The sequence below is a fragment of the Lissotriton vulgaris genome, chromosome 6 (assembly GCF_964263255.1).
Source record: "Lissotriton vulgaris chromosome 6, aLisVul1.2, whole genome shotgun sequence".
Taxonomy (NCBI): Eukaryota; Metazoa; Chordata; class Amphibia; order Caudata; family Salamandridae; genus Lissotriton; species Lissotriton vulgaris.
In genome coordinates this window covers 1,728,735,144-1,728,761,215 of record NC_141694.1, presented here as the reverse complement: position 1 = coordinate 1,728,761,215, position 26,072 = coordinate 1,728,735,144, and the positions used below count along the sequence as shown (strand labels likewise).

Below are 26,072 nucleotides of genomic sequence, written 5' to 3'. Positions count from 1 at the left end.
CATTTGGCAATGTTTAGTTCTATCTAGTAGGAATGGAATATTTTAATTGATACAAAAAAGGACTATAACAGAACTGATTGCTTGTCCATGGTCAAAAGTAAAAAATGTAATGTTAAATGAATTTATTACGCGCTCGGCTACTCGTGAGTGTCCTGGCACGGAACCATAGGGAATCGCAGAGGGCTTCCCATAAACAGATGAGTCTTTAGTTTTTTCTTGAATACACTTAGGTCCTGGATGGTACGTAGGACCAAAGGAAGGGCATTCCAGACAGCTGCAGCTTTGACTGAGAAGGAGCTATCCCCTATCCTCTGACGCTTAAAACGAGGGACCTGGGCCAAGAATAGGGACGAGAAGCGAAGGGAACATGTAGGAACATAAAAAGAAATACGCTTCTGCAGATAGAGAGGGCCATGCCCGTGGAGGGCACGGTGGGCCATGACCAATGTGTTAAATTTCACCCTTTGAACAGTTAAGGAGATAGGTCCCGGGACGTAGGGTCGGCTGGACCATATAATACTTTTTAGAAAAACAAATGCCAACCCCACCACTTTTCAGGTGCTCGAAAATTGGAGCAAACAAATCAAATTGAATTCCAGATTTGTTCGGTATATTTTATTTATACCCTTTACTTAGAAATTTTTCAACATGTAAGATCAGACAAAATGTCTGAGAAAGACACTCAACATGTAACACTTAGCATGGAACAATACAACAAAGTAATACAAATCACTAGAAAAATTACAAACAAACAATTATATGATACACCTTTTGTCTATTGAGTGCTAGCAAGCGATAAATCTTTTGCACATATTCAAACAACACTCAATAAAGCAAAATCAGTATTTCAACTAGATGATAGAGACACGTTCAAGGAAAAATTGAAGAAAATAAGTTAATTAATCAGTGAGACTCAGAAATAAATTCTGTATCTTTCATATATTCTTTCAATACTGGGCAGTATTGAAAGAATACTGGGCAGTATTGAAAGAATATATGAAAGATACAGAATTTATTTCTGAGTCTCACTGATTAATTAACTTATTTTCTTCAATTTTTCCTTGAACGTGTCTCTATCATCTAGTTGAAATACTGATTTTGCTTTATTGAGTGTTGTTTGAATATGTGCAAAAGATTTATCGCTTGCTAGCACTCAATAGACAAAAGGTGTATCATATAATTGTTTGTTTGTAATTTTTCTAGTGATTTGTATTACTTTGTTGTATTGTTCCATGCTAAGTGTTACATGTTGAGTGTCTTTCTCAGACATTTTGTCTGATCTTACATGTTGAAAAATTTCTAAGTAAAGGGTATAAATAAAATATACCGAACAAATCTGGAATTCAATTTGATTTGTTTGCTCCAATTTTCGAGCACCTGAAAAGTGGTGGGGTTGGCATTTGTTTTTCTAAAAAGTATTAAATTTCACCCTAGCAACCAAGGGCAGCCAATGGTACACTCGCAGCTTGAGATGAACACTGTCCCTGGATGACAGACCTGATAATAGTCCGGCTGCGGTATCTGTACCACCTGAAGCCTCTTCAGCCGGTAGCCAGGAATACCAGCAAAAAGGGCATTTGGATAATGCAGCTGATACAAGATCAGCGCGCAAGTAATTGGTTGCCTTGCCGCTGGAGGCAGGTGGGGAAAAACATCTAAAAGATTTCAATAAAGCGAAACAGCCACCTGCCAGCTTCTTGATGTGGTCCACAAAAGAGAAGTCTTCGCGAACCAGACCCCAAGATTTTTTGCTGGCTGCCCAGTGGAGGTAGGACATGGGAACTCAGGGGGCCAGAGCTGTTCTCTGAAGTTTGCAGGGAATGAACCAAAAAGTAAAATCTCTCATTTCCCCTCATTGCGTTTAAGCTGTGCCTCTGCCATCCACTTAAAAATAGATGACAGGCAATGTTGGGCCCGGAGCACCGAATCTTCCCCCTCAGCCCAGGTGAAAAGCAGCTGGGTGTCATCCGCATAGGCCAACACCTTAGCCCCCATTACCTCTGCTAAATATAACAGGGGAGTCACATAGATGTTAAATAAAAGGGGACTAAGGGAAGAGCCCTGCAGGACACCCGTTGTAACTGACTGAGAAGTGAGGGAACAAGGAGGAATCCATACCTGCTCTGACCACCCCCTCAGAAAAGAGCGTAGCCAGCCCCACACAGCACCCGATAACCCAATCCTGGCCAGGCGTGACATGAGCAAAGAGTGTGGTACAGTATCGAACGTGACTGAGAGGTCAAGCAAAATAAGTGCCACCCTCCCGCCTGCATCCAAACAGCCCCGTATGGCCTCTGTCACCTCGACCAGTACTGTTTCCATGCTGTGTGACTGCCGGAACCCAGATTGTGCTAGGTGAAGCAGTCCCTCCTTTTCCACATAATCGGTAAGCTGTTTATTAACCGCCATCTCACAAACCTTTGCCAGAGCAGGGAGAAGGGAAATGAGCCGATAGTTCCCTGGGCAGCGAGGGTCAAGTGACTGACTGCTTTTTCAAAAGAGGCAGGATTTTTGCCTTCTTCCAAGCCTCCGGGACCATCGCTGTCTGGAGGGAGAAATTGATAATGACATTCACTTCCTCATTAACAACCTCAGCTGATGATGCCAATGTCCTCGCAGGGCAAGGGTCTTCCGGTGAGCCTGATTTTAAACTTTTCAGCAGTTTCAAACAATCCAAAGGATCGATGATCTTGAATTTGGACAGTAAGTGTCCCCCATCAACCACTGGGCACTCCGGGGCGGTCTCCAAGTGGATACTACAAGGTGTGAAGGTAGATTTAATGGCCAAGATCTTATCCCTAAAAAAGCCAGAGAGCGTATTACACCAGGAAGGCGAAGATGGCATCACACTTGCTTGGACCGCAGGGGACATAAAACTCTGGACAATCGCATAGATTTCTCTGGATTTATTATTGGCAGCTTCAATACGGGCTGAATAGAATTGCTCTTTAGCCAGCTTAATTGCGGCATAGTATATCTTTTGCTTATCCCTAAGCTTGCTCTTTAACAGCTAAACAATAGCCACTCCTCCTCCATGCACGTTCCAGAGTTTTACAGTCATGCTTCAGATCTTTGAGAGACGAGTTGAACCAAGGCTTAGATGGCGAATCTCTATCCCATCTAGAAGAGCGGGAGAGAGCTACCTTAGCAACAGTAGTAGAGATTAAGTATGGGCGCCAAATCCGTTCCGCTCGCGGAATTTGCGGATTTTCCGAAATTTCACGAACCGCGAATCTCGCGAAAAATCCACTTGTGGGCGAATTCTTTTTTTTTTTTTTTTTGCACATGCCTGAGTTGAAGCTCAAATTCAGTAACGCATTATAATCAGCCCAAACAATTAGTGAGCACGGTCGAGGCTAGGCAGGTGTGCTTCCTCCCTATATCTATCGTCTACAATTAGATGTAATCCTGGATGGAGGTCTTTGCATCCAAGAGTTTCTCGAGCCCAATCACCGTGTACTTCCTGTGACCAGGAGGCTGCTTTCTTCTCATCTGCTGCTCTAATCGGTGTCTGACCCTGTATAAACAAGAGGCATGTGAACTCGCATGGAAGCCCCTCCTGTTTGGCCCCACCCCACACACACTAAGGTATGCAACATCTTTCCACCCTTTCCTCACTATGATGGACAGCTCACTCGAGGGACCTCGGCGCCTTTCGGCGCGGTGGCAAAGTTACAGACACACGTGGTCACTGGACACAACTCTTCTGGCCCTTTACGCAGCTGCAGTGTAGGAAAAGCACTATACATTTACCCAACGAGCTAGCACTTACTGATTAGCCAGTAGAAACAGAACTCTAGTATATATTTGTGCAAATCTGCGAGTTCGCGGATTTTCCCGCGAACTCGCTGATTTTTTTTTTTTTTGCCATTTCACGAGATTTCGCAGACCGCAAATCTACAAAATTCGCCCATACTTAGTAGAGATCCAGCTAGAGAACCCTACAACCTGGTCCTCGAGCTCTCCAACTAACCTAGGTCTGGAAGCAGCCAGGGTCGACTTGAACTCTAGGGGATCGATCCTACCCAAAACTGAATTATAACTCGGGAGAGCCAGAGGCTCTGCCTTGGACACCTCCCAGGAAAAATAGGTTATAAAATGATCCGACCAGGTAACTGGGTAAGGCTCATCTACCTGAATTGGAAAATTAGTGCAGATAGGATCAAGAACATGCCCCGCTTGATGAGTAGGAAGGCTAACCAGCTGCTCAAGTAGAGCCAATTGTAATCCATCAAGCAGGTCTTGTGTGTCCTTATTACCGGTCTGGTCCAAATGTATTTTCAGGTCTCTTAGGACCATATATTGGGAAAATCTGATCGCTTTAGTAGTGACTACATCCCCCAGGCCTAGAGAAACGGACCCACTGGGCCGGGGGCCTATAGATCAATGAGCCACCCAAAGTAAAATGTGCTGAGAGCCGAATGCTAAAGTCCATGGCTTCGCAACCGCCCCAAGGAGTGGCCTCTTCCATCCTGAGAACCCACTTCTTCCTATAAACAATTGAGACTCCGCCCCCCCGCCCCATCAGACGATCAGCTCGGGAGATTATATAGACCGGCGGTACTGCCAGAGTGACAATCGGGTTGTCAGAGGGGTCGAGCCAGGTTTCAGTCAAAAACAGTAGGTCCAGAACATGGTCCTCTAAAAGCTCAAACTTCAGCATGATGTTTCTTAAGCGAGCGCACATTAATCAAAGCGGTCCGGATTAAGAGAGCCTGTGACCGTAGCTCGGGTGATATGCCGGGCTCAGCTGAGGTACCCAAATTCGGTGATCGCCTAAGCCCACAAGCATAACAAGCATGTTTAGGTGCCCCAGCTAAATTCCAACGACCAGCATGACAGTGATAAATAGGGTCTAAGGCCCGTAAGGCAGCCGCCGTATATCTCCTACCAGACCCTGAAGGCTCCCGGGCAGCGTAGCTGGCGCTGGCCGCTTCCGGGACGCTGACGGGCTTGCCTTAGGTGCGCCTGTGCCACACGCATTAAAATAGTGCTGGGTGCGAGAGGAACTAGACCGCCAACTCTCCAAGATGGCGGTTCCTCGTGTTACCAGGGGGAAAGGCAGGAAGAACGCTCGGCAGGTAATCTCGAGTGCAAATGAGCAAAATGCAATTTTTTATAGTGCAAGTATGTGAGTTAGTACACACGGCTGCCCCGCTCAGCTACGCAACACAATTCCTGCCTACCACCCCCTGCAGTTACACACCCCTGAGGCTCCCTTGCTCCTACGCCTCACCTTCTCTTTGTGTTTCAGACCATGGCGGCAAGCCGGCAAATACCACTGCCACCACGCTTTCTGTGGTGCGCCTCACAGGCCGAGCCCTGATCCTCTCTTGCCCAGTGGCGTAAAGATAATTGAGGGGGCCAGCTCCCCTGCTAGGTACATGGAGGGGCCCCCTCCAGACTCTATCAGGAGCTCTCCAACTGAAGTGCTGTGTTGAGGGGCCCCACTGGATCATGGGACCCACCCGCACTGCGGGGGCCTGTGTAACGCGCCCGCTCCTTCCGTTACAGAGCTCTGTCTGCCAACAGACCCTTGCGCCCCACCTCATACAAGAGGCAGGGCGCTAATGCCACCTTATCCTCCATCCTCACCTCTCCTAGCCCTAAACCGCTTCTCCCCTCACCAATTCCTACGCTACCAGCCACCGTGTACATCTATAAAATGGTGGCTGGTAGCCCAATTCCACCCCCTTTATATTCATTGCCACCCGCCTCCCAAAAACTACCCAAGTCGTCCACGGTCCTCTGGACTGTGTCACCCTGCCCAACAGTCCCAGGGCGCTTATTGCCTATGGGTTGTCTGTTCCCCCTCAAACCTTATTAATAAAGAATATGTGAGAGTCAATGAAATGTATTGTTTTACACCAGCCATACCACTTGAGAATGTTACAGTGAGCGTTTAGGTCTTCCGTAATCATACAGGCATCCTCCATCTTTCCAGTGTCAGCATGGCTCAGGCATCATGCGATTATAACGACGGTACTCCTCACATAACCATCTTCCCCTGTTCACATGAGACATACACTCCCTTTTACTCACACCTGTGCACATCTGATTCATACACCGGGTCTTCTAAAGAATTAACTTGTTGCTTACTCGTGCGGAGTCTTATTCTTTTATCTATTAGTATCATATTGTTTTACATATAGGAAGGCCATGAATGTAAGACTTTGCCAGGAATTTAATATAGCCTTATAGCCCGCCGTAGCTGGCTATACCGGCCATTAAAGGCCCACTGCAGCGTTAAAGGCCCGAGCCGAAGGCGAGGGACTTTAACAAGGCAGCAGGATATGCTATGAAGGGCTATAAGGCTATTAGAACATTCTGCTACTAGAGGGCAGAATGTTCTAACAAATAAAACAAAGCCTTCAGGGAGCGCGAGGGATTCAAATCCCCTCTGGCTGCCTGAAGCCTTTGTTCACAGCCAGAGCTGTGAACAAAGAAACATTGGAATGTTGGAGCTCCAGGCTTATACCAGCCATTATAAGCATTGAGAACTCCATTGTTTTCAATGGAGTTTACAACATTCCAATGTTCTAATCTTCTCTTGTGTATCCAAGATGATATTCATGCATAACTCTTATTCAGTATCTGAGAAAAAAGTATCAAATACATAACCAAATTATATCTCACTTTATGCACAGCCTTCTCCCCTCCCAATTAATGTACCTCTCTTTTTTGTCTTTACAATTTTTTCCTTTTACCATTGCACAACTCTGTTTGCAAAACGTAATAAAATTCTTTGAACAAAAAAAAAGACGGTACTCCATTTTGTGCACCGTCGAACGAACGTACAGAGGCATCGATCTAGCCAGGTCAATCGAGGCGCTGCCCCGATGACACTGAGCGTTAATTGTATATGACAGTTCGCTTTTAGAAGTGCCTGCGCATTGCTTCAATTGAACAGGGAAAGAGTATAGTCAATTGCTCCATGATATTGCACGGTAAGCTTGCTGCCAGCAAGGCTGGCATGAGGCCCTAGGCTCAGGTCACTCCCGACAAGGGCAGTTGAGCTGACTAAACACTTTAACAAAACTTTCCTATGCTTTCAGCTCTACTCAACATACCTGTACACACTGTGAAATCAAAAGGATGTTATTTATATACAATTGTATATGGAACTCCTGTACTGAAGAAATATTAGGGTGCTTAACATTTGAGCAACGGCAGAGGCCTGGAATTATGCGGCAGGGAAGGACTTAACTATGCGGCAAGAAATGACAGATTATGAAGCATACCGCAGGACATTTGGAATCAGTATTTCTTCATAATTTTGCCTTTTTTGTGCTTTTTACATGTTAACACTATGGACAAAATGTTTTTGGTGACAAAGTGCCAGGCACTGCGCAGTCACACGTGGGGTAGTATTTTTAGTTACACTTGATCCATTTAAGCTAGAAACAATCTTTTTGTTAACATCTGAAAATTATGCAGAAGATGGATTATGTGGTAAGTGTGACAAATCCTGAATTATACAGAAAGCACAGCAGTTCCAGAATCTCATAATTCTAGTATCCTTGGACAATGGACCCAAAAATTCAAACAACTAAAAGTGAGTGTATAAGGAGGTTCCTGTTTAATTGGGTATGTGTAGCCCAACCCATTCTTACATCTTAAATCCAGAATAGGTGAGCTTTTAAGTGTCGTGTGATGGACATGAGAGAAGGTTTGGGCTGTAGATGTCCTTGAATTTTATGAACAAGTTTGTGCTTTTTTGTGTTTTTTATATTTCAAAATATGTATTTGTTTTTTGAGAGCTTTCTTGCTCTCTACTCTGTAGTTATTGTATTTCGTCAAAGGGCACACCACAGTTGGTGGTGATGTCAGAAACATAAGGGTTTAACTGACCTTCATTGACCAATTACTAAAGAAAGAAATGAGGCAGTGGTTCTACCACCTCCTGCATGCTTAGTTGGGTGATTGAGCAACACCTTATGGTCCGTGGTATTAAAGTTCTTTAAGAGGTCCAAGCTGATCAGAGCACAGGGCCTACCTTTGGTCACGAACAGTATGAACTTCTCCTATGATGTTGAGCAATGTGATTCCTCTCCAACAATGAGACTTTAAAACTGACAGAGAGGTATATAATAGGTTATTGGTCCCCAGATGCAAGGACAGTTGTGCAGATAGTAAAGTTTCTAACAGCTGTGGGATCATGTTACGCCCGAGATGCTCATTCCTTTATAGAAATGCCAAACCAAAGGAAGAATAAGTAACACATACCGTATTTTCCGGCGTATAAGACGACCCGGCGTATAAGACGGCCCCCTACTTTTCATGAAAAATTTTAGGTTTTGTGCTATATTCGCCGTATAAGACTACCCGTGATTCTAGCCCTCCTCCGTGACATGAAGTGTAAAGAACTGTCCATCCGATCTTAAAAAGAACGCAGTGTCTTGGTGATTCAACAGGAATGTACTGTAATCACCCTTCTGAAATACCGTACGGTAACTGCAGCAAAACATTATGTTGCTGTATTGCCGGCGGGAAAATATCACAGTCCCCTTTCTATGGCCATTAACTGACGCTCCTCTGCTTCCGATGACCGCGAGATTTCTGGCCACATCGGAAGGAGAGAGACGCCAGATCAGGACATGCTGCTGCATCCCCCCCACCCTCCCACGAGCAGTGGCAGATAACAGGGCGCCCAAATTCCTCCCCACTGGAGCTGCTGCGCTGCCATCACTTACTGCACCGACGCAGAGTCATATCTTTTGGCCCAGCTGAGTGGCATCAGTACCTGGGTCGTGAAAGCGGAGCGGCACGACAACCATAGCTGGTAAGGACAACAGCAGGCAGGCATAGGCAAGGTTGGTGGAGCGGTAAAATTTGGTTACCGGCGTATAAGACGACCCCCGACTTTCGAGCACATTTTAAAGGGTTAAAAAGTCGTCTTATACGCCGGAAAATACGGTAAGTCAGTTTTTGTTCTTTAGGTCAGTTTGTTAGCAGTTTGCTGAATCATGGGTTTTTCTGCTTTGCTTGACTTTTGATCATTACTGGGTAAATGTATAGGCATTTATATAGCGCACTACTTACCCGTAGGGTCCCAAGGCGCTTCGACCGCTGCGAAACCCTTCCTGGCTTCCCTGAGAGATGGTCCCTTAATGGGTATCTCCAGGGTGAGACCAGGCATCCCCGGCGGTCTGGTGGGGCCGTTAGTGAAGATGAGGCAAGCTAATGCCCAGAGTTGCCGAGTGTGATCGCTGATCAGAGTGGGCTCCGAGGCGAGAGAATTATCGAGTCCGCTGACCCTGGTCCAGAAACCTGCCGCGCCGGGAATCGAACCCTTGTCCCGGGCCGTCCTCTGCTCTCAGGTCTGCCGCCTCTAACCAGTGAGCCACACTACTTCAGTATGGTCAAGCAGAGAAGAGGACAACCAAAGAGTTCAGTTGCTGTACTTTAAATCAAGCGTTTATCAAATATATGAACTCCAGTATCTGCTGACAGCAGGAATTAGGGTGCAGTATGCTTAAAAAGATAGACATGTATTTTCAAGTTATACATGTTCTAGAAGTGAAAAACTCCTAAATTAGCTTTTTACTATTGCAAGGCCTACCTGTCCCATAGGATCACAATAGGTTACCCTTATTACATTTAATATGTGATAGCTTTTGAGTGCACCATTACATATCAGTGAGTAACCAAACAATAACCCAAAGGACCTTGGTAAATTGTGATACGCAATAAACAGTGGTCTGACTGGACAACTTTTGAGTGGGAGCAGGTAGGAAAGTCAAGTTTGGCCTCTCAAGAACTGTAATTTTAAACCATCTTTAATTGTAAATTTGGAATTTAAGTCAAAATTCAGAAAATTCCACTTTTAGAAAGTTGGCTTCTTTTTATTCTATCCTGCGGCTCATTGACACTGACACAGGACCTCGTATCGCAAGCTCCCACTGACTGCTCATTGACTCTGCCGCTGTGCAACACATCTCGACACCCGACATTGCATCGCAGCTGTTCATCAACGGGCATTAACTCCACTGCTGTGCGACGCATCTCGACCCCAGACCTCACACCTTAGCTCCTCATCGACCGCTCCTTGACGCTGTCTGGCACAGTGTGACTAAAGGACTCTGCATCTAGAGGCCTAGCCCACAAGGCACTTCTCAGTGGACTAAGCTCAGACTAACATCTTGACTGGAATGCTTCAACCTGGGGCGGGTTCATCTGAACCTATGCTTCCCTCCAACAAAGACCTCACCTACATGCTCCTGGGGGCCTGGAGGAAGCGTTGTACAGAGGCTTCTGTACACCAAATAATTACCCATCTGCATCGTCCTGACTCTGGAGACCCAGACTTCCTCTCCTGTGGGCACCCCTCTACAGAGAGCCTGGTGGTGCAGGCTTCAACAACTATGGTCAAATCAAGTGCGTTCCCTGCCATACCACCGAATAAGGAATCCAAGATGATGGACATCTTTGGGAAGTGCATTTTTAATTCCACCAGCCTTTTCGTGCAGTTGAACACTGCATGTCTCTTAGGCCGATATTTCCATGCATTGTGGAATTCAGTTGTGCATCTACTTACCATTCTGGTTGAGAAAGGCTGCGCCATCGTCAACCAAACTCTAGTGACGGCAGGAATGCAGCTAAGTTCACCATCCGGTGCATACTGTACACCACAGAATCCTTGGTAGAGTTGCGTCTTCTCTGGTGGTTCTGCATTGCCATGCCTGGTTAAGGTCCACTGGGTTTAGGAGGATGTCCAATCATCACTGATCAACATGCCCTTCAGTGGCTTCTTCCTATTTTGTGATAATGCTGATGTGGTGTTTTACAGCTTTTGCAAGAGCATGGCTCTGTCAGATTCCTTGGCCTTTGACTTGGGACCAGTCCGCAACCGCAATTTTGCCCCTACCATGCAGGTGGGAGGAGTATTTTTGGGTTCCTGCATTTCCAATCTTACCCGGTCCAACAGCCTGCCCAACCTTTTCGAGGAGGGGCTGTGGAGCCCAGAAAGGACATGGAACCCAGCCCCAGCATGCTGTCCAGTCCAGTCTACTGGAGCTTCAAAACCTCTTTAGTGTGCACTCCATCCAGCACAGCCATCCCGTTGGCAGCAGACTCATGCATCACCTGCCCTTAGAATCGGATATAACATGTGACAAGTCGGTGCTTCAAATCATTCAGAAGGGATACGCCCTACCATTTTTGGAAACCCCTCCACCCCTACCACATCCAAAGAACTGCTGGTGGAGGACCATATATGCTTGCTTCTTACGGTAGTGCAGGCTCTCTTGGCCAAGGGAGCCACTGATAGGGTGCCTGCATCAGGAGTCTGGCATGGTTGATTCCCACTACTTTCTGGTGCCCAAGGGAAATGGAGCACCAATCTCTTAACTACTTCCTAATAAAGGTGAGATTCAAGATGCTCGTGTTGGCTCAGGTCCTGTCTGCCATGTGTCCTGCAGACAGGATGGTAGTGCTGGACACATATTTTCATATCCCACCTTACCAGCCCACAGGTGTTATCTGCAGTTGAATATGGGCCACAAGCATTTTCAGTTTGCTGTTCTCCCCTTTGGCCTGACCAGGACCCCCCTGGTGTTCACTAAAGTGATGGCAGTAGTTGCAGCCTATCTGCAGGGGTCAGGGATCCCAGTCTTCCCGTACCTCGCTGACTGGCTGTTGAAGGCGGATTCACCCCAGGCAGCCATCGCCCACCTCCAAACTACGGCAGACCTCCTGCATTTGCTGGGGTTCGCTATCAACGTGCCAAAGTCACACCTGACTCTCATTCAGACATTCCCTTTCATCAGAGCTATTCTTGACACAGTGCAGTTCCTGGGATATTCAGGCTATGATTCAGATGTTTCGCTTTTATCCTGGTTTTCGATGAGACTGACTCTGAGGCTGCTGGGTCTCACAGCCTCCTGCATCCTGCTTCTCAAACATGCCCACTGGCATAAGCGGGCTCTGCAGGTGGATCTGAAGTCCCAGGGAACGCAGCATCTTGGGAATCTCTCTGACCTGGTCCAGATATCAGAGGGAACCGTGAAAGATCTGCGGTAGTGGCTAACAAATTGCATTTGGCAAGCGCCAGACCCTTCCCCGACCAGAGTTCACAGTAGTGACAGATGCATCACTCTTGGACTGGGGCGGCCGTCTGGGAGAGGCGGAGACCAAAGGACTCTGGTCTCCGGCGGAGTCTCTGCTCCATATCAACTTGTTGGAGTTGAGAGCGATTCGCTTGAAATCCTTCCTTTCCTCCATCAAAGGAAGGCTAGTCAAGGTATTCACATACCACACAGACATGTAGTGTCATGGCCCCTATGCCAGGAGGCTCAGTACCTCTGAATGTGGCTGGAATGTTAAGACATTGTGCTGGTCATATAACACCTGGTGGGATCTGTGAACGCCAGGGTGGACAATCTCAGCGGTCAATGCCTTGCGGATCACGAATGGCAGCTACACCCAGAGGTGGTGCAAGGTTTTCACCGAGACTTGGGAGAAACCTGGGTTAGATCTATTCACCACAGCCGAGAATGCATTATGTCAGCTCTTCTGTTAGCTGGAGTTTCCTAAGTGGCACTCACTCAGGGACGCGTTCCGTCACAAGTGGGACTCAGGATTCGAGTATTCCTTTCCGCGGATACCACTCCTGCTGGAGTTCTTAAGAAGATCAGGAACGACCAGGCCTAAGGCATCCTTATGCTCTGTGTTTGGTATGTAGGATCTACTATCCAGAACTCCTGAGCATGAGCATCTGTACTTCGGTCAAGCTGCCTCTTTGGGAGGCTCTCCTGTCGCAACAATAGGGCAGGGTCCTGCATCTGAACCTGCGCACACTCCACCCACATGCATGGAGATTAAGCGGCAACAGTTAGGTTTTTTGATTTCCCTACTTAGTTTGTGGTGTCATTTTGGCATCCAGACGCCCCTCTACTAAAACTGTCTATGACTGCTGTTAGGATAAGTTTGTGACCTGGTGTTTCTCACCTCATGTGGATCCCCGTTCTGCACCTCTTGCAGAGGTTTTGTTGTTTGTTCTTTCTTTGGCCCGGCAAGGCCTTGCTCTGGACACCATTACAAGTTATTTGTCTGCCATTTCTGCCTTTTTGCTGCTGTCATATCAACCCTCCCTCTTTAAGTCAGTGGTTGTGACTGAGTTTTTGAAATACTTGCAACATTTGTTCCTACCTTCTCCTTTTGCGATGCTCCAAAGGACCTCAATTTGGTCCTTACTTTTCTTATGAGTTCCTGGAGGCCATCCCACTGGCCAGGAGGGTCTGTGAACTTCAGGCTCTGTTGGTCCAGCCTCCATACCCCCCTTTTCCCACACAAGCTGGTTCTTAGGACGCGTGCCTTTTTCCTTCTGAAAGTTGCCACTCTTTTTCACATTGGCCAGATAATCACTTTGCCTGCTTTCTATGCTCCACCTCATCCGTCCAAGGAGGAGGAGAAACGTCATTGTTGCACCTCTAAAAGAGCTCTGTCATTCTATATTCATTGCAACAAGTACTATTGGGTGACTGGTCAGCTCTTTATCTGGTTCACCAAGGCGAAGAAGAAGAGCAAGGCTGTGCAGAAGCGGGCCATCTCCCAATGGACTGTACTCTGCATAAAGATCTCTTACGCGCTGGCGTAGAAGCAACCCCTGGGTGCTTATGGGCTCACTCAACCAAGGCCAAAGCAGCCATTACTGCTTTAGCGCACATAGCACCTGTTCTGGACATCTGTCAAGCTGCCACGTGGACGTCCCTCTATACTTTCAAAAAGCACTACAGCTTGTACAGTTGCGTCCATCGTGATGAGTATTTCACCCATTGGTCCTCCAAGATATTTTGGTCTGAGCCATTTCGTAGACCCATCTCTGGGAAGGTATAGAGTGGGTATCTATTCTAAGGTGAGGAATCTGCGGTTTGATGTGTCTCTCAGAAGAACAAGTGTGAGAAATTGGGTTATTTGGGTTATTGGCTGAATAGAAATGAACCCTTCTCAAGCAATGACCGCAATCCTCGTCGGGGTGACCCACAGAAAGTCACTAAATTAACCTGAGCTTAACCCTCTGGTAGCTTGGAACAAAAGTAGTCACGCTTAACTTAGAGGTAATGTGTAAAGTATTTAGGCATCACTCAAAACATTAATAAAGAGAAACACGACACTCGAAAAATTCCATACCAGTTTAAAAAAAATATTGAGTTTTAATTAAAAAAAAGACACCAGAACAATAGAAATTCAAACAGTAGAAGTAGAGATATGCAGTTTCAAAGTCTTAAGTAAAAGTAGCGCCAAAAAGCGCAAAACACCAACTGTAGTCATCTGGTCGAACCGGACCTGGGCAAAGTCACACGTTCAGGCTGACTAGGATTGAGCGCAGGCCGGGTACAGAACAAAGTTTGTGCTTCTGGACAGTGTACCTGGTTGTACTTGGGCTAGAGGCTCGGTCTTGCAATGTTCAGCGTCCGTTCCGATGGGACCACCAATCGGGATCTGTGAGGTGCTTCGCCGAATTGCATTGTGCGGTGTCGATTCCGATGAGGTCGCCGAACGGGGGCTGCGAGGTTTTGCGATGCGAGGTACTGCATCAGGTTGCATAGCTCTGCATCAGTTCTGATGGAGTACACAGTTAGACTGATGCCAGCCAAGGGTCCAGGATCTGGGGACACCTCTTGGGTATCAGGACTGACTCCTTTAGAGGACAGCAGTAGGGTGCAGGTGATGTCCAGTTGGGTCTTGGCAGAGGCAAGGCAGGTCTCTCAAGCTTCTGATGCCTCTATAGCTCACACAGGAGGCTAGTCAGCTAGCGCTTGGAGTCACACTGATCATTCTGGGTGCAAGGAGCTAGTCCAGTCTTCCTTCCTCAGACAGTAGAGTTGCAGGACAGCCCTCCTTGCAGCAGGGCAATCCTTCCAGCAGCAGAGGAGTCCTTCTTCTCAGTCTTCCAGAGGTTCAGAAGTGATCTGATGAGTGGCTCAGGAGGTTCATTAATTATACCTGGTGCCAGCCTTTGAAGTAGACCGATTCCCTATCATACACTCACATCTGGTTCTAGAAAGTTCCCTCCTTCCCCTGCCAATGCTTCAAGTAGTCTAGGGCAACAAAAGACTGGTGTCAAGTTCCTTTGTGAGTATGCTGGAGGCAGCCCTTTGAAATGTAAGTGGGGCAGGGAACAACTCCTGCCCAACCATACTGCCAATACTTAGCCCCTCCTTTGTCTCACCGTCTGGAAGAAATACACAAAAGCCAACAGCTAAGCGGTTCTAAGTCATGTGACCGTGGATAGTGGCAGAAGGCACACATGGTTAGGACAAGAAAATGACAACTTTCTAAATGTTGCATTTTCAGAACTGGAACTTGAAGTCCAACTGGACCATTAAAGAGGATTTTAAATAAAAATTAATTTGAGACCCTTAACTGATCCAAGTCCCTTTTGTAAGTGTTGCACGGCCCACCACCACGTCTCCCCGACAATTGCCCACTTACAATAGTGGACAGTACGTTTAAATATTTAGGAGTCCACATTATGACAAACCTTGGGGAATTCTATACTAAGAATCTGCAACCTCCACTAGAGCATCTCAAACGAGACATACATCAGTGGGAAACACTGCCGCTGACCTTGTTGGGAAGGGCAGCTCTTTTTAAAACGATGGCCCTACCGCGGTTCCTATACATTCTGGAAAATACACCATATCTTGTGACACCCTCCTACTTCAAAGCTATCGCAGCGCAGGTCTCCAGTCTGCTGTGGGGCAATAAGCCAGCACATATTACGCAGGCCAAGCTGGTGCGTACTTGGTATGACGGTGGGATAGCACTTCCAGATGTGAAACTTTATTATTGGGCCGCACAACTAAAAGTGGTTAATCAATGGATACATCTCCCACAGTCTGACCCGGCATTACAGGCAGATAGGGCGCAGTTGGGTGTGAGGGACATGTTGACTCCCCTGTATGATAAAAAATTGGCGCAGATAAAGTTTGGCCCACTGCGACATACCCTGGAATTATGTCAAGCAGCTCAGATGAGATCAGTATGGCGGGGAGTGATAACCCGGCTTACTACGTTATGGGACACGAAGCAGTTAGGAAGCCTTAGACACAGTAAAGGGTTTGACCGTTGGGATGACATTGGCATATCAACGGTCGGAGACATGTGGCAGAAGGGGGAAGTCGTTGCCTTTGAAAGCTTACAACAGCAGTATGAACTGGCCCCATCGGAATTGTTCAGATACACACGGATACGACACGTTCTGGTGCGGGCATTGACGACCGGCTCTGAGGTCCCAGAGGCATCCCCAATGGAAGATAGATTGTTGACAGACTATATGCCAAAGAAGGCAACCTCTCTAACCTACTGTAAACTTGTAAATAACCTCCCTGACCCGACTGGACCACTGAGGGATAAATGGGTACACAAACTTGCAGACATAGACGACTCAAAGTGGCAGGAAGCATTGGCGTCCCCAAGGGAGGTGGGTATCCCTTCACGACTCCGACTGGTGCAATTACGTATTCTACACCGCTCCTACGACACCAGACACACCCTACATGCGATAGGAAAGATTGCACATCCCTACTGCCTGAGAGGCTGTGGGGAAGAGGGGACCTTTTACCATACTATTTGGGATTGTCCCAGGATAGTGGACTATTGGACGCAGGTGCTGAGAACAATTTCACAGGTGGAAAAGGTATCACTGCTACCTGAGCCCAGTCGCTGCCTCTTAAACATATGGGAGCCTAATGACCTCACGCATTTGGGACAAAGCTGGGTTACCTTGGGCATGATGGTGGCCAAAAGAAATATAGCGCAGAAATGGGGGGCCGCGGAGGTGCCTACCCTAGCACACTGGAACAAAGATATGGACGCAGCCATTTTTTTTATTTTTATTTTTTTATTTTTAAAGACCTTTATTGCATTAGCTTTCAGTTACACGGCTGGTATGGCCTACAACCCATGGATATGGACGCAGCCATGATAGTTGAGAAGGCAGTATACAGTAACAGAGGGTGCCCAAAAAGTGGGGAAAAATATGGGGTGCATGGAATACATATAGTGGGGAAATGTGCGATCCTCCATCAGATCATGAAGATAGTGACTCTGACTTGGAGGGGGGCTGATACCTCAGAATGGCAAAACAGAAGTTGGGTATCCGGCGTTATTTATTTATTTATTTATAAAATTTATAGAGCGCGAACATATGCCCGAGGGCGTCTTGGCGCTAAAAATTTGAATCATGATTCCCTAGTGAGGTTATCGGCCAAGTCATTGGTTAAACAGCCAAGTCTTTAAGTTCTTCCTGAATGACAACAGCGTATGACTCATCCGAATTGACAGAGGAAGGGAATTCCAGAGTCTGGATGCTGCAACTGTAAACCGTCTATCTCCCCAAGAGACTGTTCTCGTACGGGGAACATTTAAATGAAACAAGGTGGCTGATCTCAATTGTCTTAGTGGATGGTATGGAATTATCTGATTCCTAAGAAACTGTGGACCTGAGTTCTGAAGAGTCTTAAAAACCAGGCACATTGCTTTGAATTTTACTCGATTTTTGATAGTCAACCAGTGAAGATTGCGAAGAGTTTGAGAAATGGGTTTGAATTTAGGGGTTCTGGTCAACAGTCTCGCTGCTTCATTCTGCACAGATTGCATTTTATTGATGACTCTGGTTTGTGCACTAGTAAATAATCCATTACAATAATCGAGTGATGATAATACCAGTGCACTCACCAGAGTTTTACCTGCAGCGTCAGGTAAAAACGGCGTGATTTTTTTGATGAGTTTCAGCTTATGAAAAGCTGTGGCTGCAACTTGATTTGCATGAGCCGAAAAATTAAGATTATCATCAAATACCACTCCCAAATTCCTAACCTTTGGGACAGGACATGGCGGGGTTCCGAAGGATGAAGGCAACCACACAGGAGACCAGCAGGAGGAAAGGTTCCCAAAAATTACCACCTCGATTTTTTGGGAGTTTAATTTAAGGGAGCTGGCGAACATCCAGTCCCCAATAGCCAGCATACCCTCCTGAAAACGTTTCGCCACATTTTCTCCATCATTATTAATGGCGATGACCAATTGGGTGTCTTCTGCGTAAGAGGTAAGGCCCATCCCGTATTGCTTGATGACAGTAGCTAGGTCCGACACATAGATATTAAAAAGTGTCGGACTCAGGGATGAGCCTTGAGGCACCCCACAAGGTAGAGAAATCTCACTTGATTTGAAAGGGCCCATGGTAACTGCCTGGGTCCTATCCGACAAAAAAGAAATCAGAAGAGTCTTGCTGCTGGATTCCCATCTTTCCGACACGGTCGATCAAGATGGAATGATCGACCGTGTCGAAGGCGGCGGATAAATCCAATAGTACAAGTACTCCCGTACCTCCCTGATCTTTGATGGTTCTGATATCGTCAGCGGCTTTGATTAAAGCTGTTTCTGTGCCGTGATGTTTGCGGAACCCGCACTGGGTATTATCCAGCAAGGCATGTTCTTCAATATACTCTGATAGTTGGTAATTCATAGCTTTCTCTACCACCTTAGCCAGGAAGGGGAGACTGGCTATAGGTCGATAGTTATGAAAATAGAAATAGTGTATATTTGTGACTGCGTGATATTTACTGCTGATTTTAAGTGCAGAAAATTGCGATGTGAGACATGTTTATGCCCCAGATTGTTTTCTTGTGTTTGCAAAGCGAGAACTAATAAAAAATAAAAAAAATAAAAATCATTTGAGTGTAAACATAATTTTCCAATCTGCTCCCAAATTTAACCCCTTCACTGCGGCGGCTATTCCGCCGCAGTGCTAAGGGGGCGGGGCGGCCGCGCGGCGGCCGCATGCTGGTGACGGAACCGCTCCGTCACCAGCCTCGGTTGAGCTGTGCTCATGACGGAGCGGTTCCGACATGGCCCGCCCCGCTCAATGGAACGTCCAGCGCAGGCGCGGAATTCGCGCCGCGCAGGCGTTCAGAGCGGTTCATGACGGAACCGCTCTGTCATCAGCACAGTGCACCCGCAGCTGATGACGGAGCGGTTCCGTCATCATTATCGAACCGGTTAAGTTATTAAATATAATATGGTAATCCAATGTTATCTTATGGGAGAGCTCGCTCTTGCAATAGTGAAAAACGACTTTAGGAGTTTTTCATTCCCAGGACATGTAAAACTTAAACCCACATGTTCTACTTTTTAAATACAGTGCCCCCTGGCCTGTGAGCCTCTAGGGGGTATCCAATGGGTGATTTATATGTATTAATATTGAAAAGGAAGGTTAATGCCTCGCAAAGGTTTTTTTTCTTTTTGCAGTTTTTTATTATTTAGCTAACTCAATCCAAGGTCACATGAGCACCAGTTACATTACACAAGGACACATTCATTTTTATTTGTTTTCTTTTTGTTTTAAAAAAAAAAAAAATTAGGGACTGGGAGATGAGGTTATTTGTCCAAAATCACAGGATGTTGAGCCAATGCCAAGACTCGAACCTAATTCCCTGGTTCAAAAGTCGGCAGCTCTGTCCGTTACGCACAATTCTCTCCCCAAGTGATTTATTTTGCCAGGTCGAAATAGCAGTTTAAAAAAACTGCAATGGGAGGCCTGAATTCCCATTAAAAAGACCATAAAAATGCAATAAAAACAAGTAAAATATTGTACCATAAATGGACTACCAATGTGGAAAATCACATACAAAAATTCATACATATAGATTCAATACGGGAACATGTGATAGACATTGAAATTTAGTTATTTGAGGCACTAATCTGACAAATTCCATGATCAAAACATTGTTATGTACAGTTCTTTTTTTGACCAAGATCAATTAGATTTAGCGCTTTTGTTGTAGCAGCGTGAACCATTTCGGTGGTTTATACTGTTCCAACCACCTTCTTCATGCACAAATACTTGATATTTCCCAAAACGTTATCAAAATAGTTGACATAGTTATAATCAGTTCTTTTGGGATCTGGCCCCTCAAGGTTAATGGACCACAGGCCTTTTCTAACGCATGTCCCGTAGTTTTATTAAAAAAGGACTCTCAATGAGCCTGTAGATTAGTGGTGCAGGAGAAAAATAAGATTCAGATTTCTGCTTATGTTTGTTAAAAGGAAATCTAACCGGAGACTGTTTAGTCCCGGCAGCAGGCAACTGGTTTTAATTTCAAGAAGAGTGGTTGCAGCAAGGAGATTCGAATACCTGGAGACTATCCTGTCCCACAATTACAGATTAGTGGAATCGTATTTTTCTCCTTCTTCTTGGACTTGGTCAAAAAAAGAACTGTGCGTTATGATGTTTTGATCATGGAATTTTTGTTGGATAGTGCCTCAAATTACAACATTTTAATGTCTATCACATTCTCCCGTTTTGAATCCATGGGCCATATGTATCAACAAATTTCCCCATAGACACAGAATGGGCCAAACCCTTTGATACATCTGGCCCTTAATGTATAAATTTGTGTATGTGATTTTCAACTTTGGTAGTCTACTTATGGTGCAATATTTGACTTACTTTTTAATGCATTTTTATGGTCTTTTTTTAATGGAATTCGTTGAATAAAATATTGATATATTAGCTTTGGAGATCTTGTGAAACTCTCTGGTGAAAGTAGTGTGATTGGCATGGATGTGGTATGAGTTACAGGTAGTGTGCTTCAAAACAGTCCAAAGGGAAATTGCTGCTTTGATTTGTTGCAATTCAGGCCAAAAAGGAGATGGACAACTTGACTGTGGGTCAATCGAAGTTTAGATGCATATTTATTAGGGAGGCCAGTGCTGGGACTCTTACGGTAGTCAATGTGTGATAGCACCATTGCGGGTAAGAAAGCAGCTTTAAACCATTTACAAGAGGAGTATGGGGCTGCTGTCAAACAGCACAACCAGAGTGCCAGCTTTTTCTACTGGCTGGGGTGGGTACTCAAGGACTGAGACCAGGGGAAAGGAAGATGTGTTGAGAGACGGATCCAGTTAGCAGTATTTCAGATTTCTCACTGTTCAACCACAGCCAATGTGTTTCTGTATCTGTTGAGGAAGCCGAGGTAAGGAGTGTGAGGCATTCAAAGAGATGCCAGAGCTGTTGTCAAGTTGTATGTGTAACTGGGCATCATCAGTGTACACATAATATTCCAAGTCATAGGAGTAAAGGATCTTGCTGGGAATGATAATGGAAACACAGAACAGCATTGATGACCGAGCTGGGCTTAGCCGGACTCCATGGGTGACTGAGACAGAACTGGAGAGAAATGGGCCCAATTTCACTTGATGAGTGCCATTTAGGAGCCACAATATCATAGTTACATTGCTGTTGCCATGAGTTAAAATATGTAATTTACCCACCCTAGACTGAGCCATACGCTAGCCGGACACTTCTGAATTCTGATTGTGAGCAGCTACAGAGGTGTGTGTCTATGTGATTTTTAAGTGGAGCCTATATAATTGTGATTATTCTAATCTTGCCTGTGTACTCTGAGGTTAATTTTTTCCTGGCTTTCTCACCTCCCTGTGTTGAGGATTTGACTTGCTGGATGGAGGGGGAAAAAAAGTTACATATTGTAATCTTAGTCGTCCAACATTTCCAACCACGAATTCCTAAATAATCCTCCCACCTCCCTGTAAGAGGTAGTAGAAGGAATCTGTGAAAACAGGTGTGATCATTAATCTGAGCCTTTTGTCAGAATGAACTTAAAAAAAAGTGCTACTGCTCTGCATTATTGGACTGACCTCCTTGAAGCAGTAGCCTACAGGTCTTTTACCTTTGAGGCTTGCGCTAGTTGTTTCCATGTTTCCTTTTTTCCATGTAATAGTAGGAAATGTAATTAAAAATAATTTACTTTTCCTTCTCATTCCTTATTCACCGCTGTAGAACAGGTCAGAAATGGAAAATTATGATCTATAAATATTTTATGATTCTCAGAGGTGAGGCTGTGTTCTGAAGATGCATTATCCACTAAATGACGTTTTAGTTCGAGATAACATTAGTTGCAGTCTTTTGAACATTCACATATAGCATGCTGCTGCTGTTGAGACTTTCTTTTGTCTTTTGTTTTTGTCTAAGTTTGTCCACTTCCTCCAATGCTGAATCACGGAGATTATATTTGCCATCCACAGCCTTGTGAGAGTTACAACCATGGCACTGTGGTTGAATTCTATTGTGATCACGGTTACATGCTTACCAACGATTACCGCTTCATTACTTGCCGGAATGGTGAATGGGTTCCATCCTACCAAGTGCACTGTGTTCAAACAGGTATGGTATCTTCAACAGAATGATTTAAAGACAAGTAATATAAATGTTTGATCTAATTGCCTTGTCTCTGATTACACATTATTGTGCAAAGGAGAATTTGCTGTGTTAGTGCATTGTTCTTAGCTCTTGCAGGTTTGTGGCACATCCATCTATCTTACTCAGGGGTTGGCAGAACAGAAGTTAATGCTGCTTTTGGTCCCCTTTAGAGATCCCTCTGTTTATATTTAGGGATAGTCCTCTTCAGTGATTAACACAAAGGTGGTGGGGTACATAATTCCGAGACATTTAGGGCCAAAGCAACATTCTTATTAGCCATTAGAATTATTAGACATGTGTTAGGTAAGGCATTGTAGTCCCACATCTATAAAAACATTGGATTAAACTCTTTTGGGAATTTCCCTTTAAATGTTGTCCCAATTCATAGATCTTCACAAAACTCTTCAGAAGCGAATGGATGTCATTCAGTCAAACCTGCAGATAGTTTGAAGCAGTTTATTGAAACCTTGTTATGATTTTTTTTCTGTTACACCGTACACTATACACAGGCTTTCACACAAATAACATTTTTAATTGGGATGGTTAGCACAATTCCTCCCTTCACACAGTTGTTCAGAGTTTGGAAAGTTACACTTGGATTTACCTGACCATACGTTTTTTAACACATTGGAGCTGATTTATAAAGGTAGATGTGCACATGTATATGTACTCACATGCATACTTACTTACACATACACTATTCACTTTTTTGCGATTCACTGTTTTTAAGTGGAGATTTACATCCAGTTTTAAACTTGTCTCCACCCCCCTCAACAGAATTTGTAATGTTACTGCTAGTAACTTTTCACTTTTAAACAATAGTTTAAAAGATTACCCACCCTAACTAACCCATTTGTATTTCGTTATCTCGTTAATGCATTACTTTTTTATCTTTTAAATAAAGTTTAAAAGTTTCATTGTGTTTTTAATTAGGTTTATTTTTACAGTTAAAAAAAATCCAAGAATCAATATTTTTACAATTTTCTATCACCCATTTAGGTATCAAATTAATTTAATACATTTTACATTCATTCCTGTGAGTGGTATTTAACTTCCCTGCCTCCATTGTTTTCAATGGGAGTGTGTTTAAGTACCAATGATTGGCCATGTGTGGTGCTTGACTTACTTCAAGGCTGGACCGAAGTACTTTTGAGCCTGTTGCAAAGGTTTAGGGCTGTAGTACCTTAGAGGTGTATTTTGTGAATTGTAATTGTCTTACTATTTTGTGGGTGTATAGTTTTTATTGGTATGTCCCTCTTTAACCCCTCTTTAAACAATTTCTAAACCATTCCACTTTGTAGTAATTATTCCCCATTTTGCAAACACTACTCCTGTCCCTCCCACATTTACTGCTGAAACATATACCCACATAATAAGGGATCTCTGGCTGTAGGTTCATGAATTGCATTTGTAGTACATGGTTTGTACTATTGTAGTACTAATTTACGTACTACAAAATGCAGTTTATTAATTAGGTCTATTGTGTACAGTATTACATGGTACATTAATCAATACTTCTAATAATAGTGTTTGTAAGCAAGATATACCAATTTAACTTTGGCCCACGCTATTACTAGGTAGAAGGCAATACATTTGTTCCTTTCACAAAATGGAGACCTACACCCCGATTATGAGTTATGTAGTAGTAGTATAGCATTTCTGGGCTGATCTGCTCAATTTTAAACTGAAAAACCGCAATGATATTTACTGCAGGTGTAAAAATTGTATTATTGATTATATGCACAAGCATTAGTTCTTGCGGTGTGCAGTAAATATCACACACGTTTAGCAAAATGCATTTACGAGCTTTTTGAATCTGTCAAAACCAGAAAAGTTGCCACTGAAAAACACTTCCACCAAAAGCAGGAAGTATAGTACATTTTGCCAATTAATGATGAAACCCAGTGATGACGGCGACTCCGGATGGGACGTCAGTGGAGCCATATAAGACGCGCTGATGTCAGTTTTTTCTTTTTCCGTGCTGTACACGCATCCGGAGTAGCGTATCTGGCCGTTTTTGGGCCTGCCATGACGATTTATTCGTCTGAAACAGTGTGCCTGTTCTTATGCACTCTGGGTTTCAATCCTGTGGGTCCTGTGCTCGACAAATGTCGGGTACGGATCCACATTTTATTTGCATGTGGTGCTTAAACAAGCACCACAACGCCAAGGAGTGTTATGCCTGACAGCGGTGGAAGCCGAAGACACTGCAGGAGTGACGAATGAAGCTCCTGACGGCATGGCTGTCCTGGGCTCCCACTTCCTCGAGGCGTCGGTCGACTTCCTGGTCTGCAGTTAGCCAGTACAGAAGTTGTTCCCGTGAGCGTCGCTCTTGTTTCCGTGGTCGACGACATGGGTCCCAGTCCCCGGCTACATCTCAGAGTAAGAGTCATCACAGAAGATCGAAGTCTTTCGATTCGTGATGCAGTCTCCGGAGACTCCTCATGACCCCGTGCTGAGGCCTTTGCACAGAAGTCACTCCCACGCCTCTCCACTTTTCCAAGAGCCATGGCGACTTGGGCCCTGATGCAAGAGCATTACTATGTTCTTTGATTTGGACCCTCACCTTCCTCTGGAGCACCTGCTGGCCCCAGGGAGGTCATAGGTGAAGGAACTGCAACCTCGCCAGCGGATTTGCCCTCGGCACAGTGATGCCCGTGCACAGCCCTTTGGATTCTACATCTGTGGTGCCGACCGACTCCGAAACGAAGTCGGTGGTTCCTCCGGCGGAGTTGATGCACGGCACTGTTGGGGGTCTTGCGAATTAGACATCCCCTCGCATCCTTGTGCCTGCATCGTTGTCTGCACCGACCGACGCACTTCCACCATCTCATTCCGATAACGGTACAGCTCCGTTTTGGTGTCAATCAATATCGTTTATGGAACCGATAGTTTGTAGTTCTGTGGGTAACTCAGAGGAACAGTTGGTGGAAGGACATGAGGAAATAGATTCTTTAGAGCAACCAGTGCTTAAGGGTCCTCCTATTTTGAATATCTGGATTGCTGAGTTGGGTGAAACAAGCAGGTTAGATTTATCTCCTGCTTCTACTCTTCTTTCTCCTCCTGGTCTTGCCTCGGAGGCTAGTTCTTCCTTGGTGGATGTGTTGAAAAGGGTGGCTGTTACCTTACATTTGACTCTACCTATGGTAGAGAAGTCTACAGACCCTCCTATTGAGGTTCTTCTTCCTAGGCAGTCAGGCATTGAACCGGTGCTTCCCTGTTTGTGAGGCACTTTATGATATTTGACTAGGGACATGGACTAAACCTGACACAGGTATGCCTGTGGACGGTACTATTGCCCACAAGCGTCACCTTGCCTCCAATGACCACGCTTGCCTTATTCGTCAGCCAACACACCACAGTTTCGTGGTTCATGCTGCTACAGCTTCCCATGATTTGGGTAACCTCCCTCATTCTCCGATTGACAAGGAGACCCGTTAGCAAGACTCTTGTGGAAAACATATCTTCTCTTCCACCAGTGAGGCGTTATGCTCCACTAACACCATTAGCATCCTCTGACACTTTTCCCATGTCTTATGGGATTCCTGGGTGCAGCTATTGCCATTATTTCCATTGGCTAATCGGGACAAACTGAATCAGTTGATTTTGGACGGACACCAGGCAGCCAGGTTGCTTATTGCTGTAGCTTTACGCCGATCTACATGGCTTTGAACTTCTGGATATTCAGAGGCTGTCCAGCCAGTTTTACTTGACATGCCATTTGATGGTGTTCACTTGTTTGGTGCCCATGCAAATGCTGCCTTATGTAGGTTCAGGGACAATCCTTATGGAGGTTCAAACCTTTAGCCTGTTCCCTTCTCTTTCTTTTGTTCTAAAATTGGTAGGG

General features: G+C 45.2%; 1 protein-coding gene across 4 annotated transcripts in view; it reads left to right on the top strand.

Moving 5' to 3' along the window:
- Positions 1-26,072, top strand: part of SUSD4 (sushi domain containing 4) — a 193,374-nt gene that overhangs the window by 125,696 nt on the left and 41,606 nt on the right. For all 4 annotated transcript variants that reach the window (XM_086927955.1, XM_086927956.1, XM_086927953.1 and 1 more), the window contains one exon: positions 21,998-22,189. In XM_086927955.1, the coding sequence (XP_086784081.1) occupies positions 21,998-22,189 (192 nt within the window). The remainder of the gene's footprint in view (positions 1-21,997; positions 22,190-26,072) is intronic.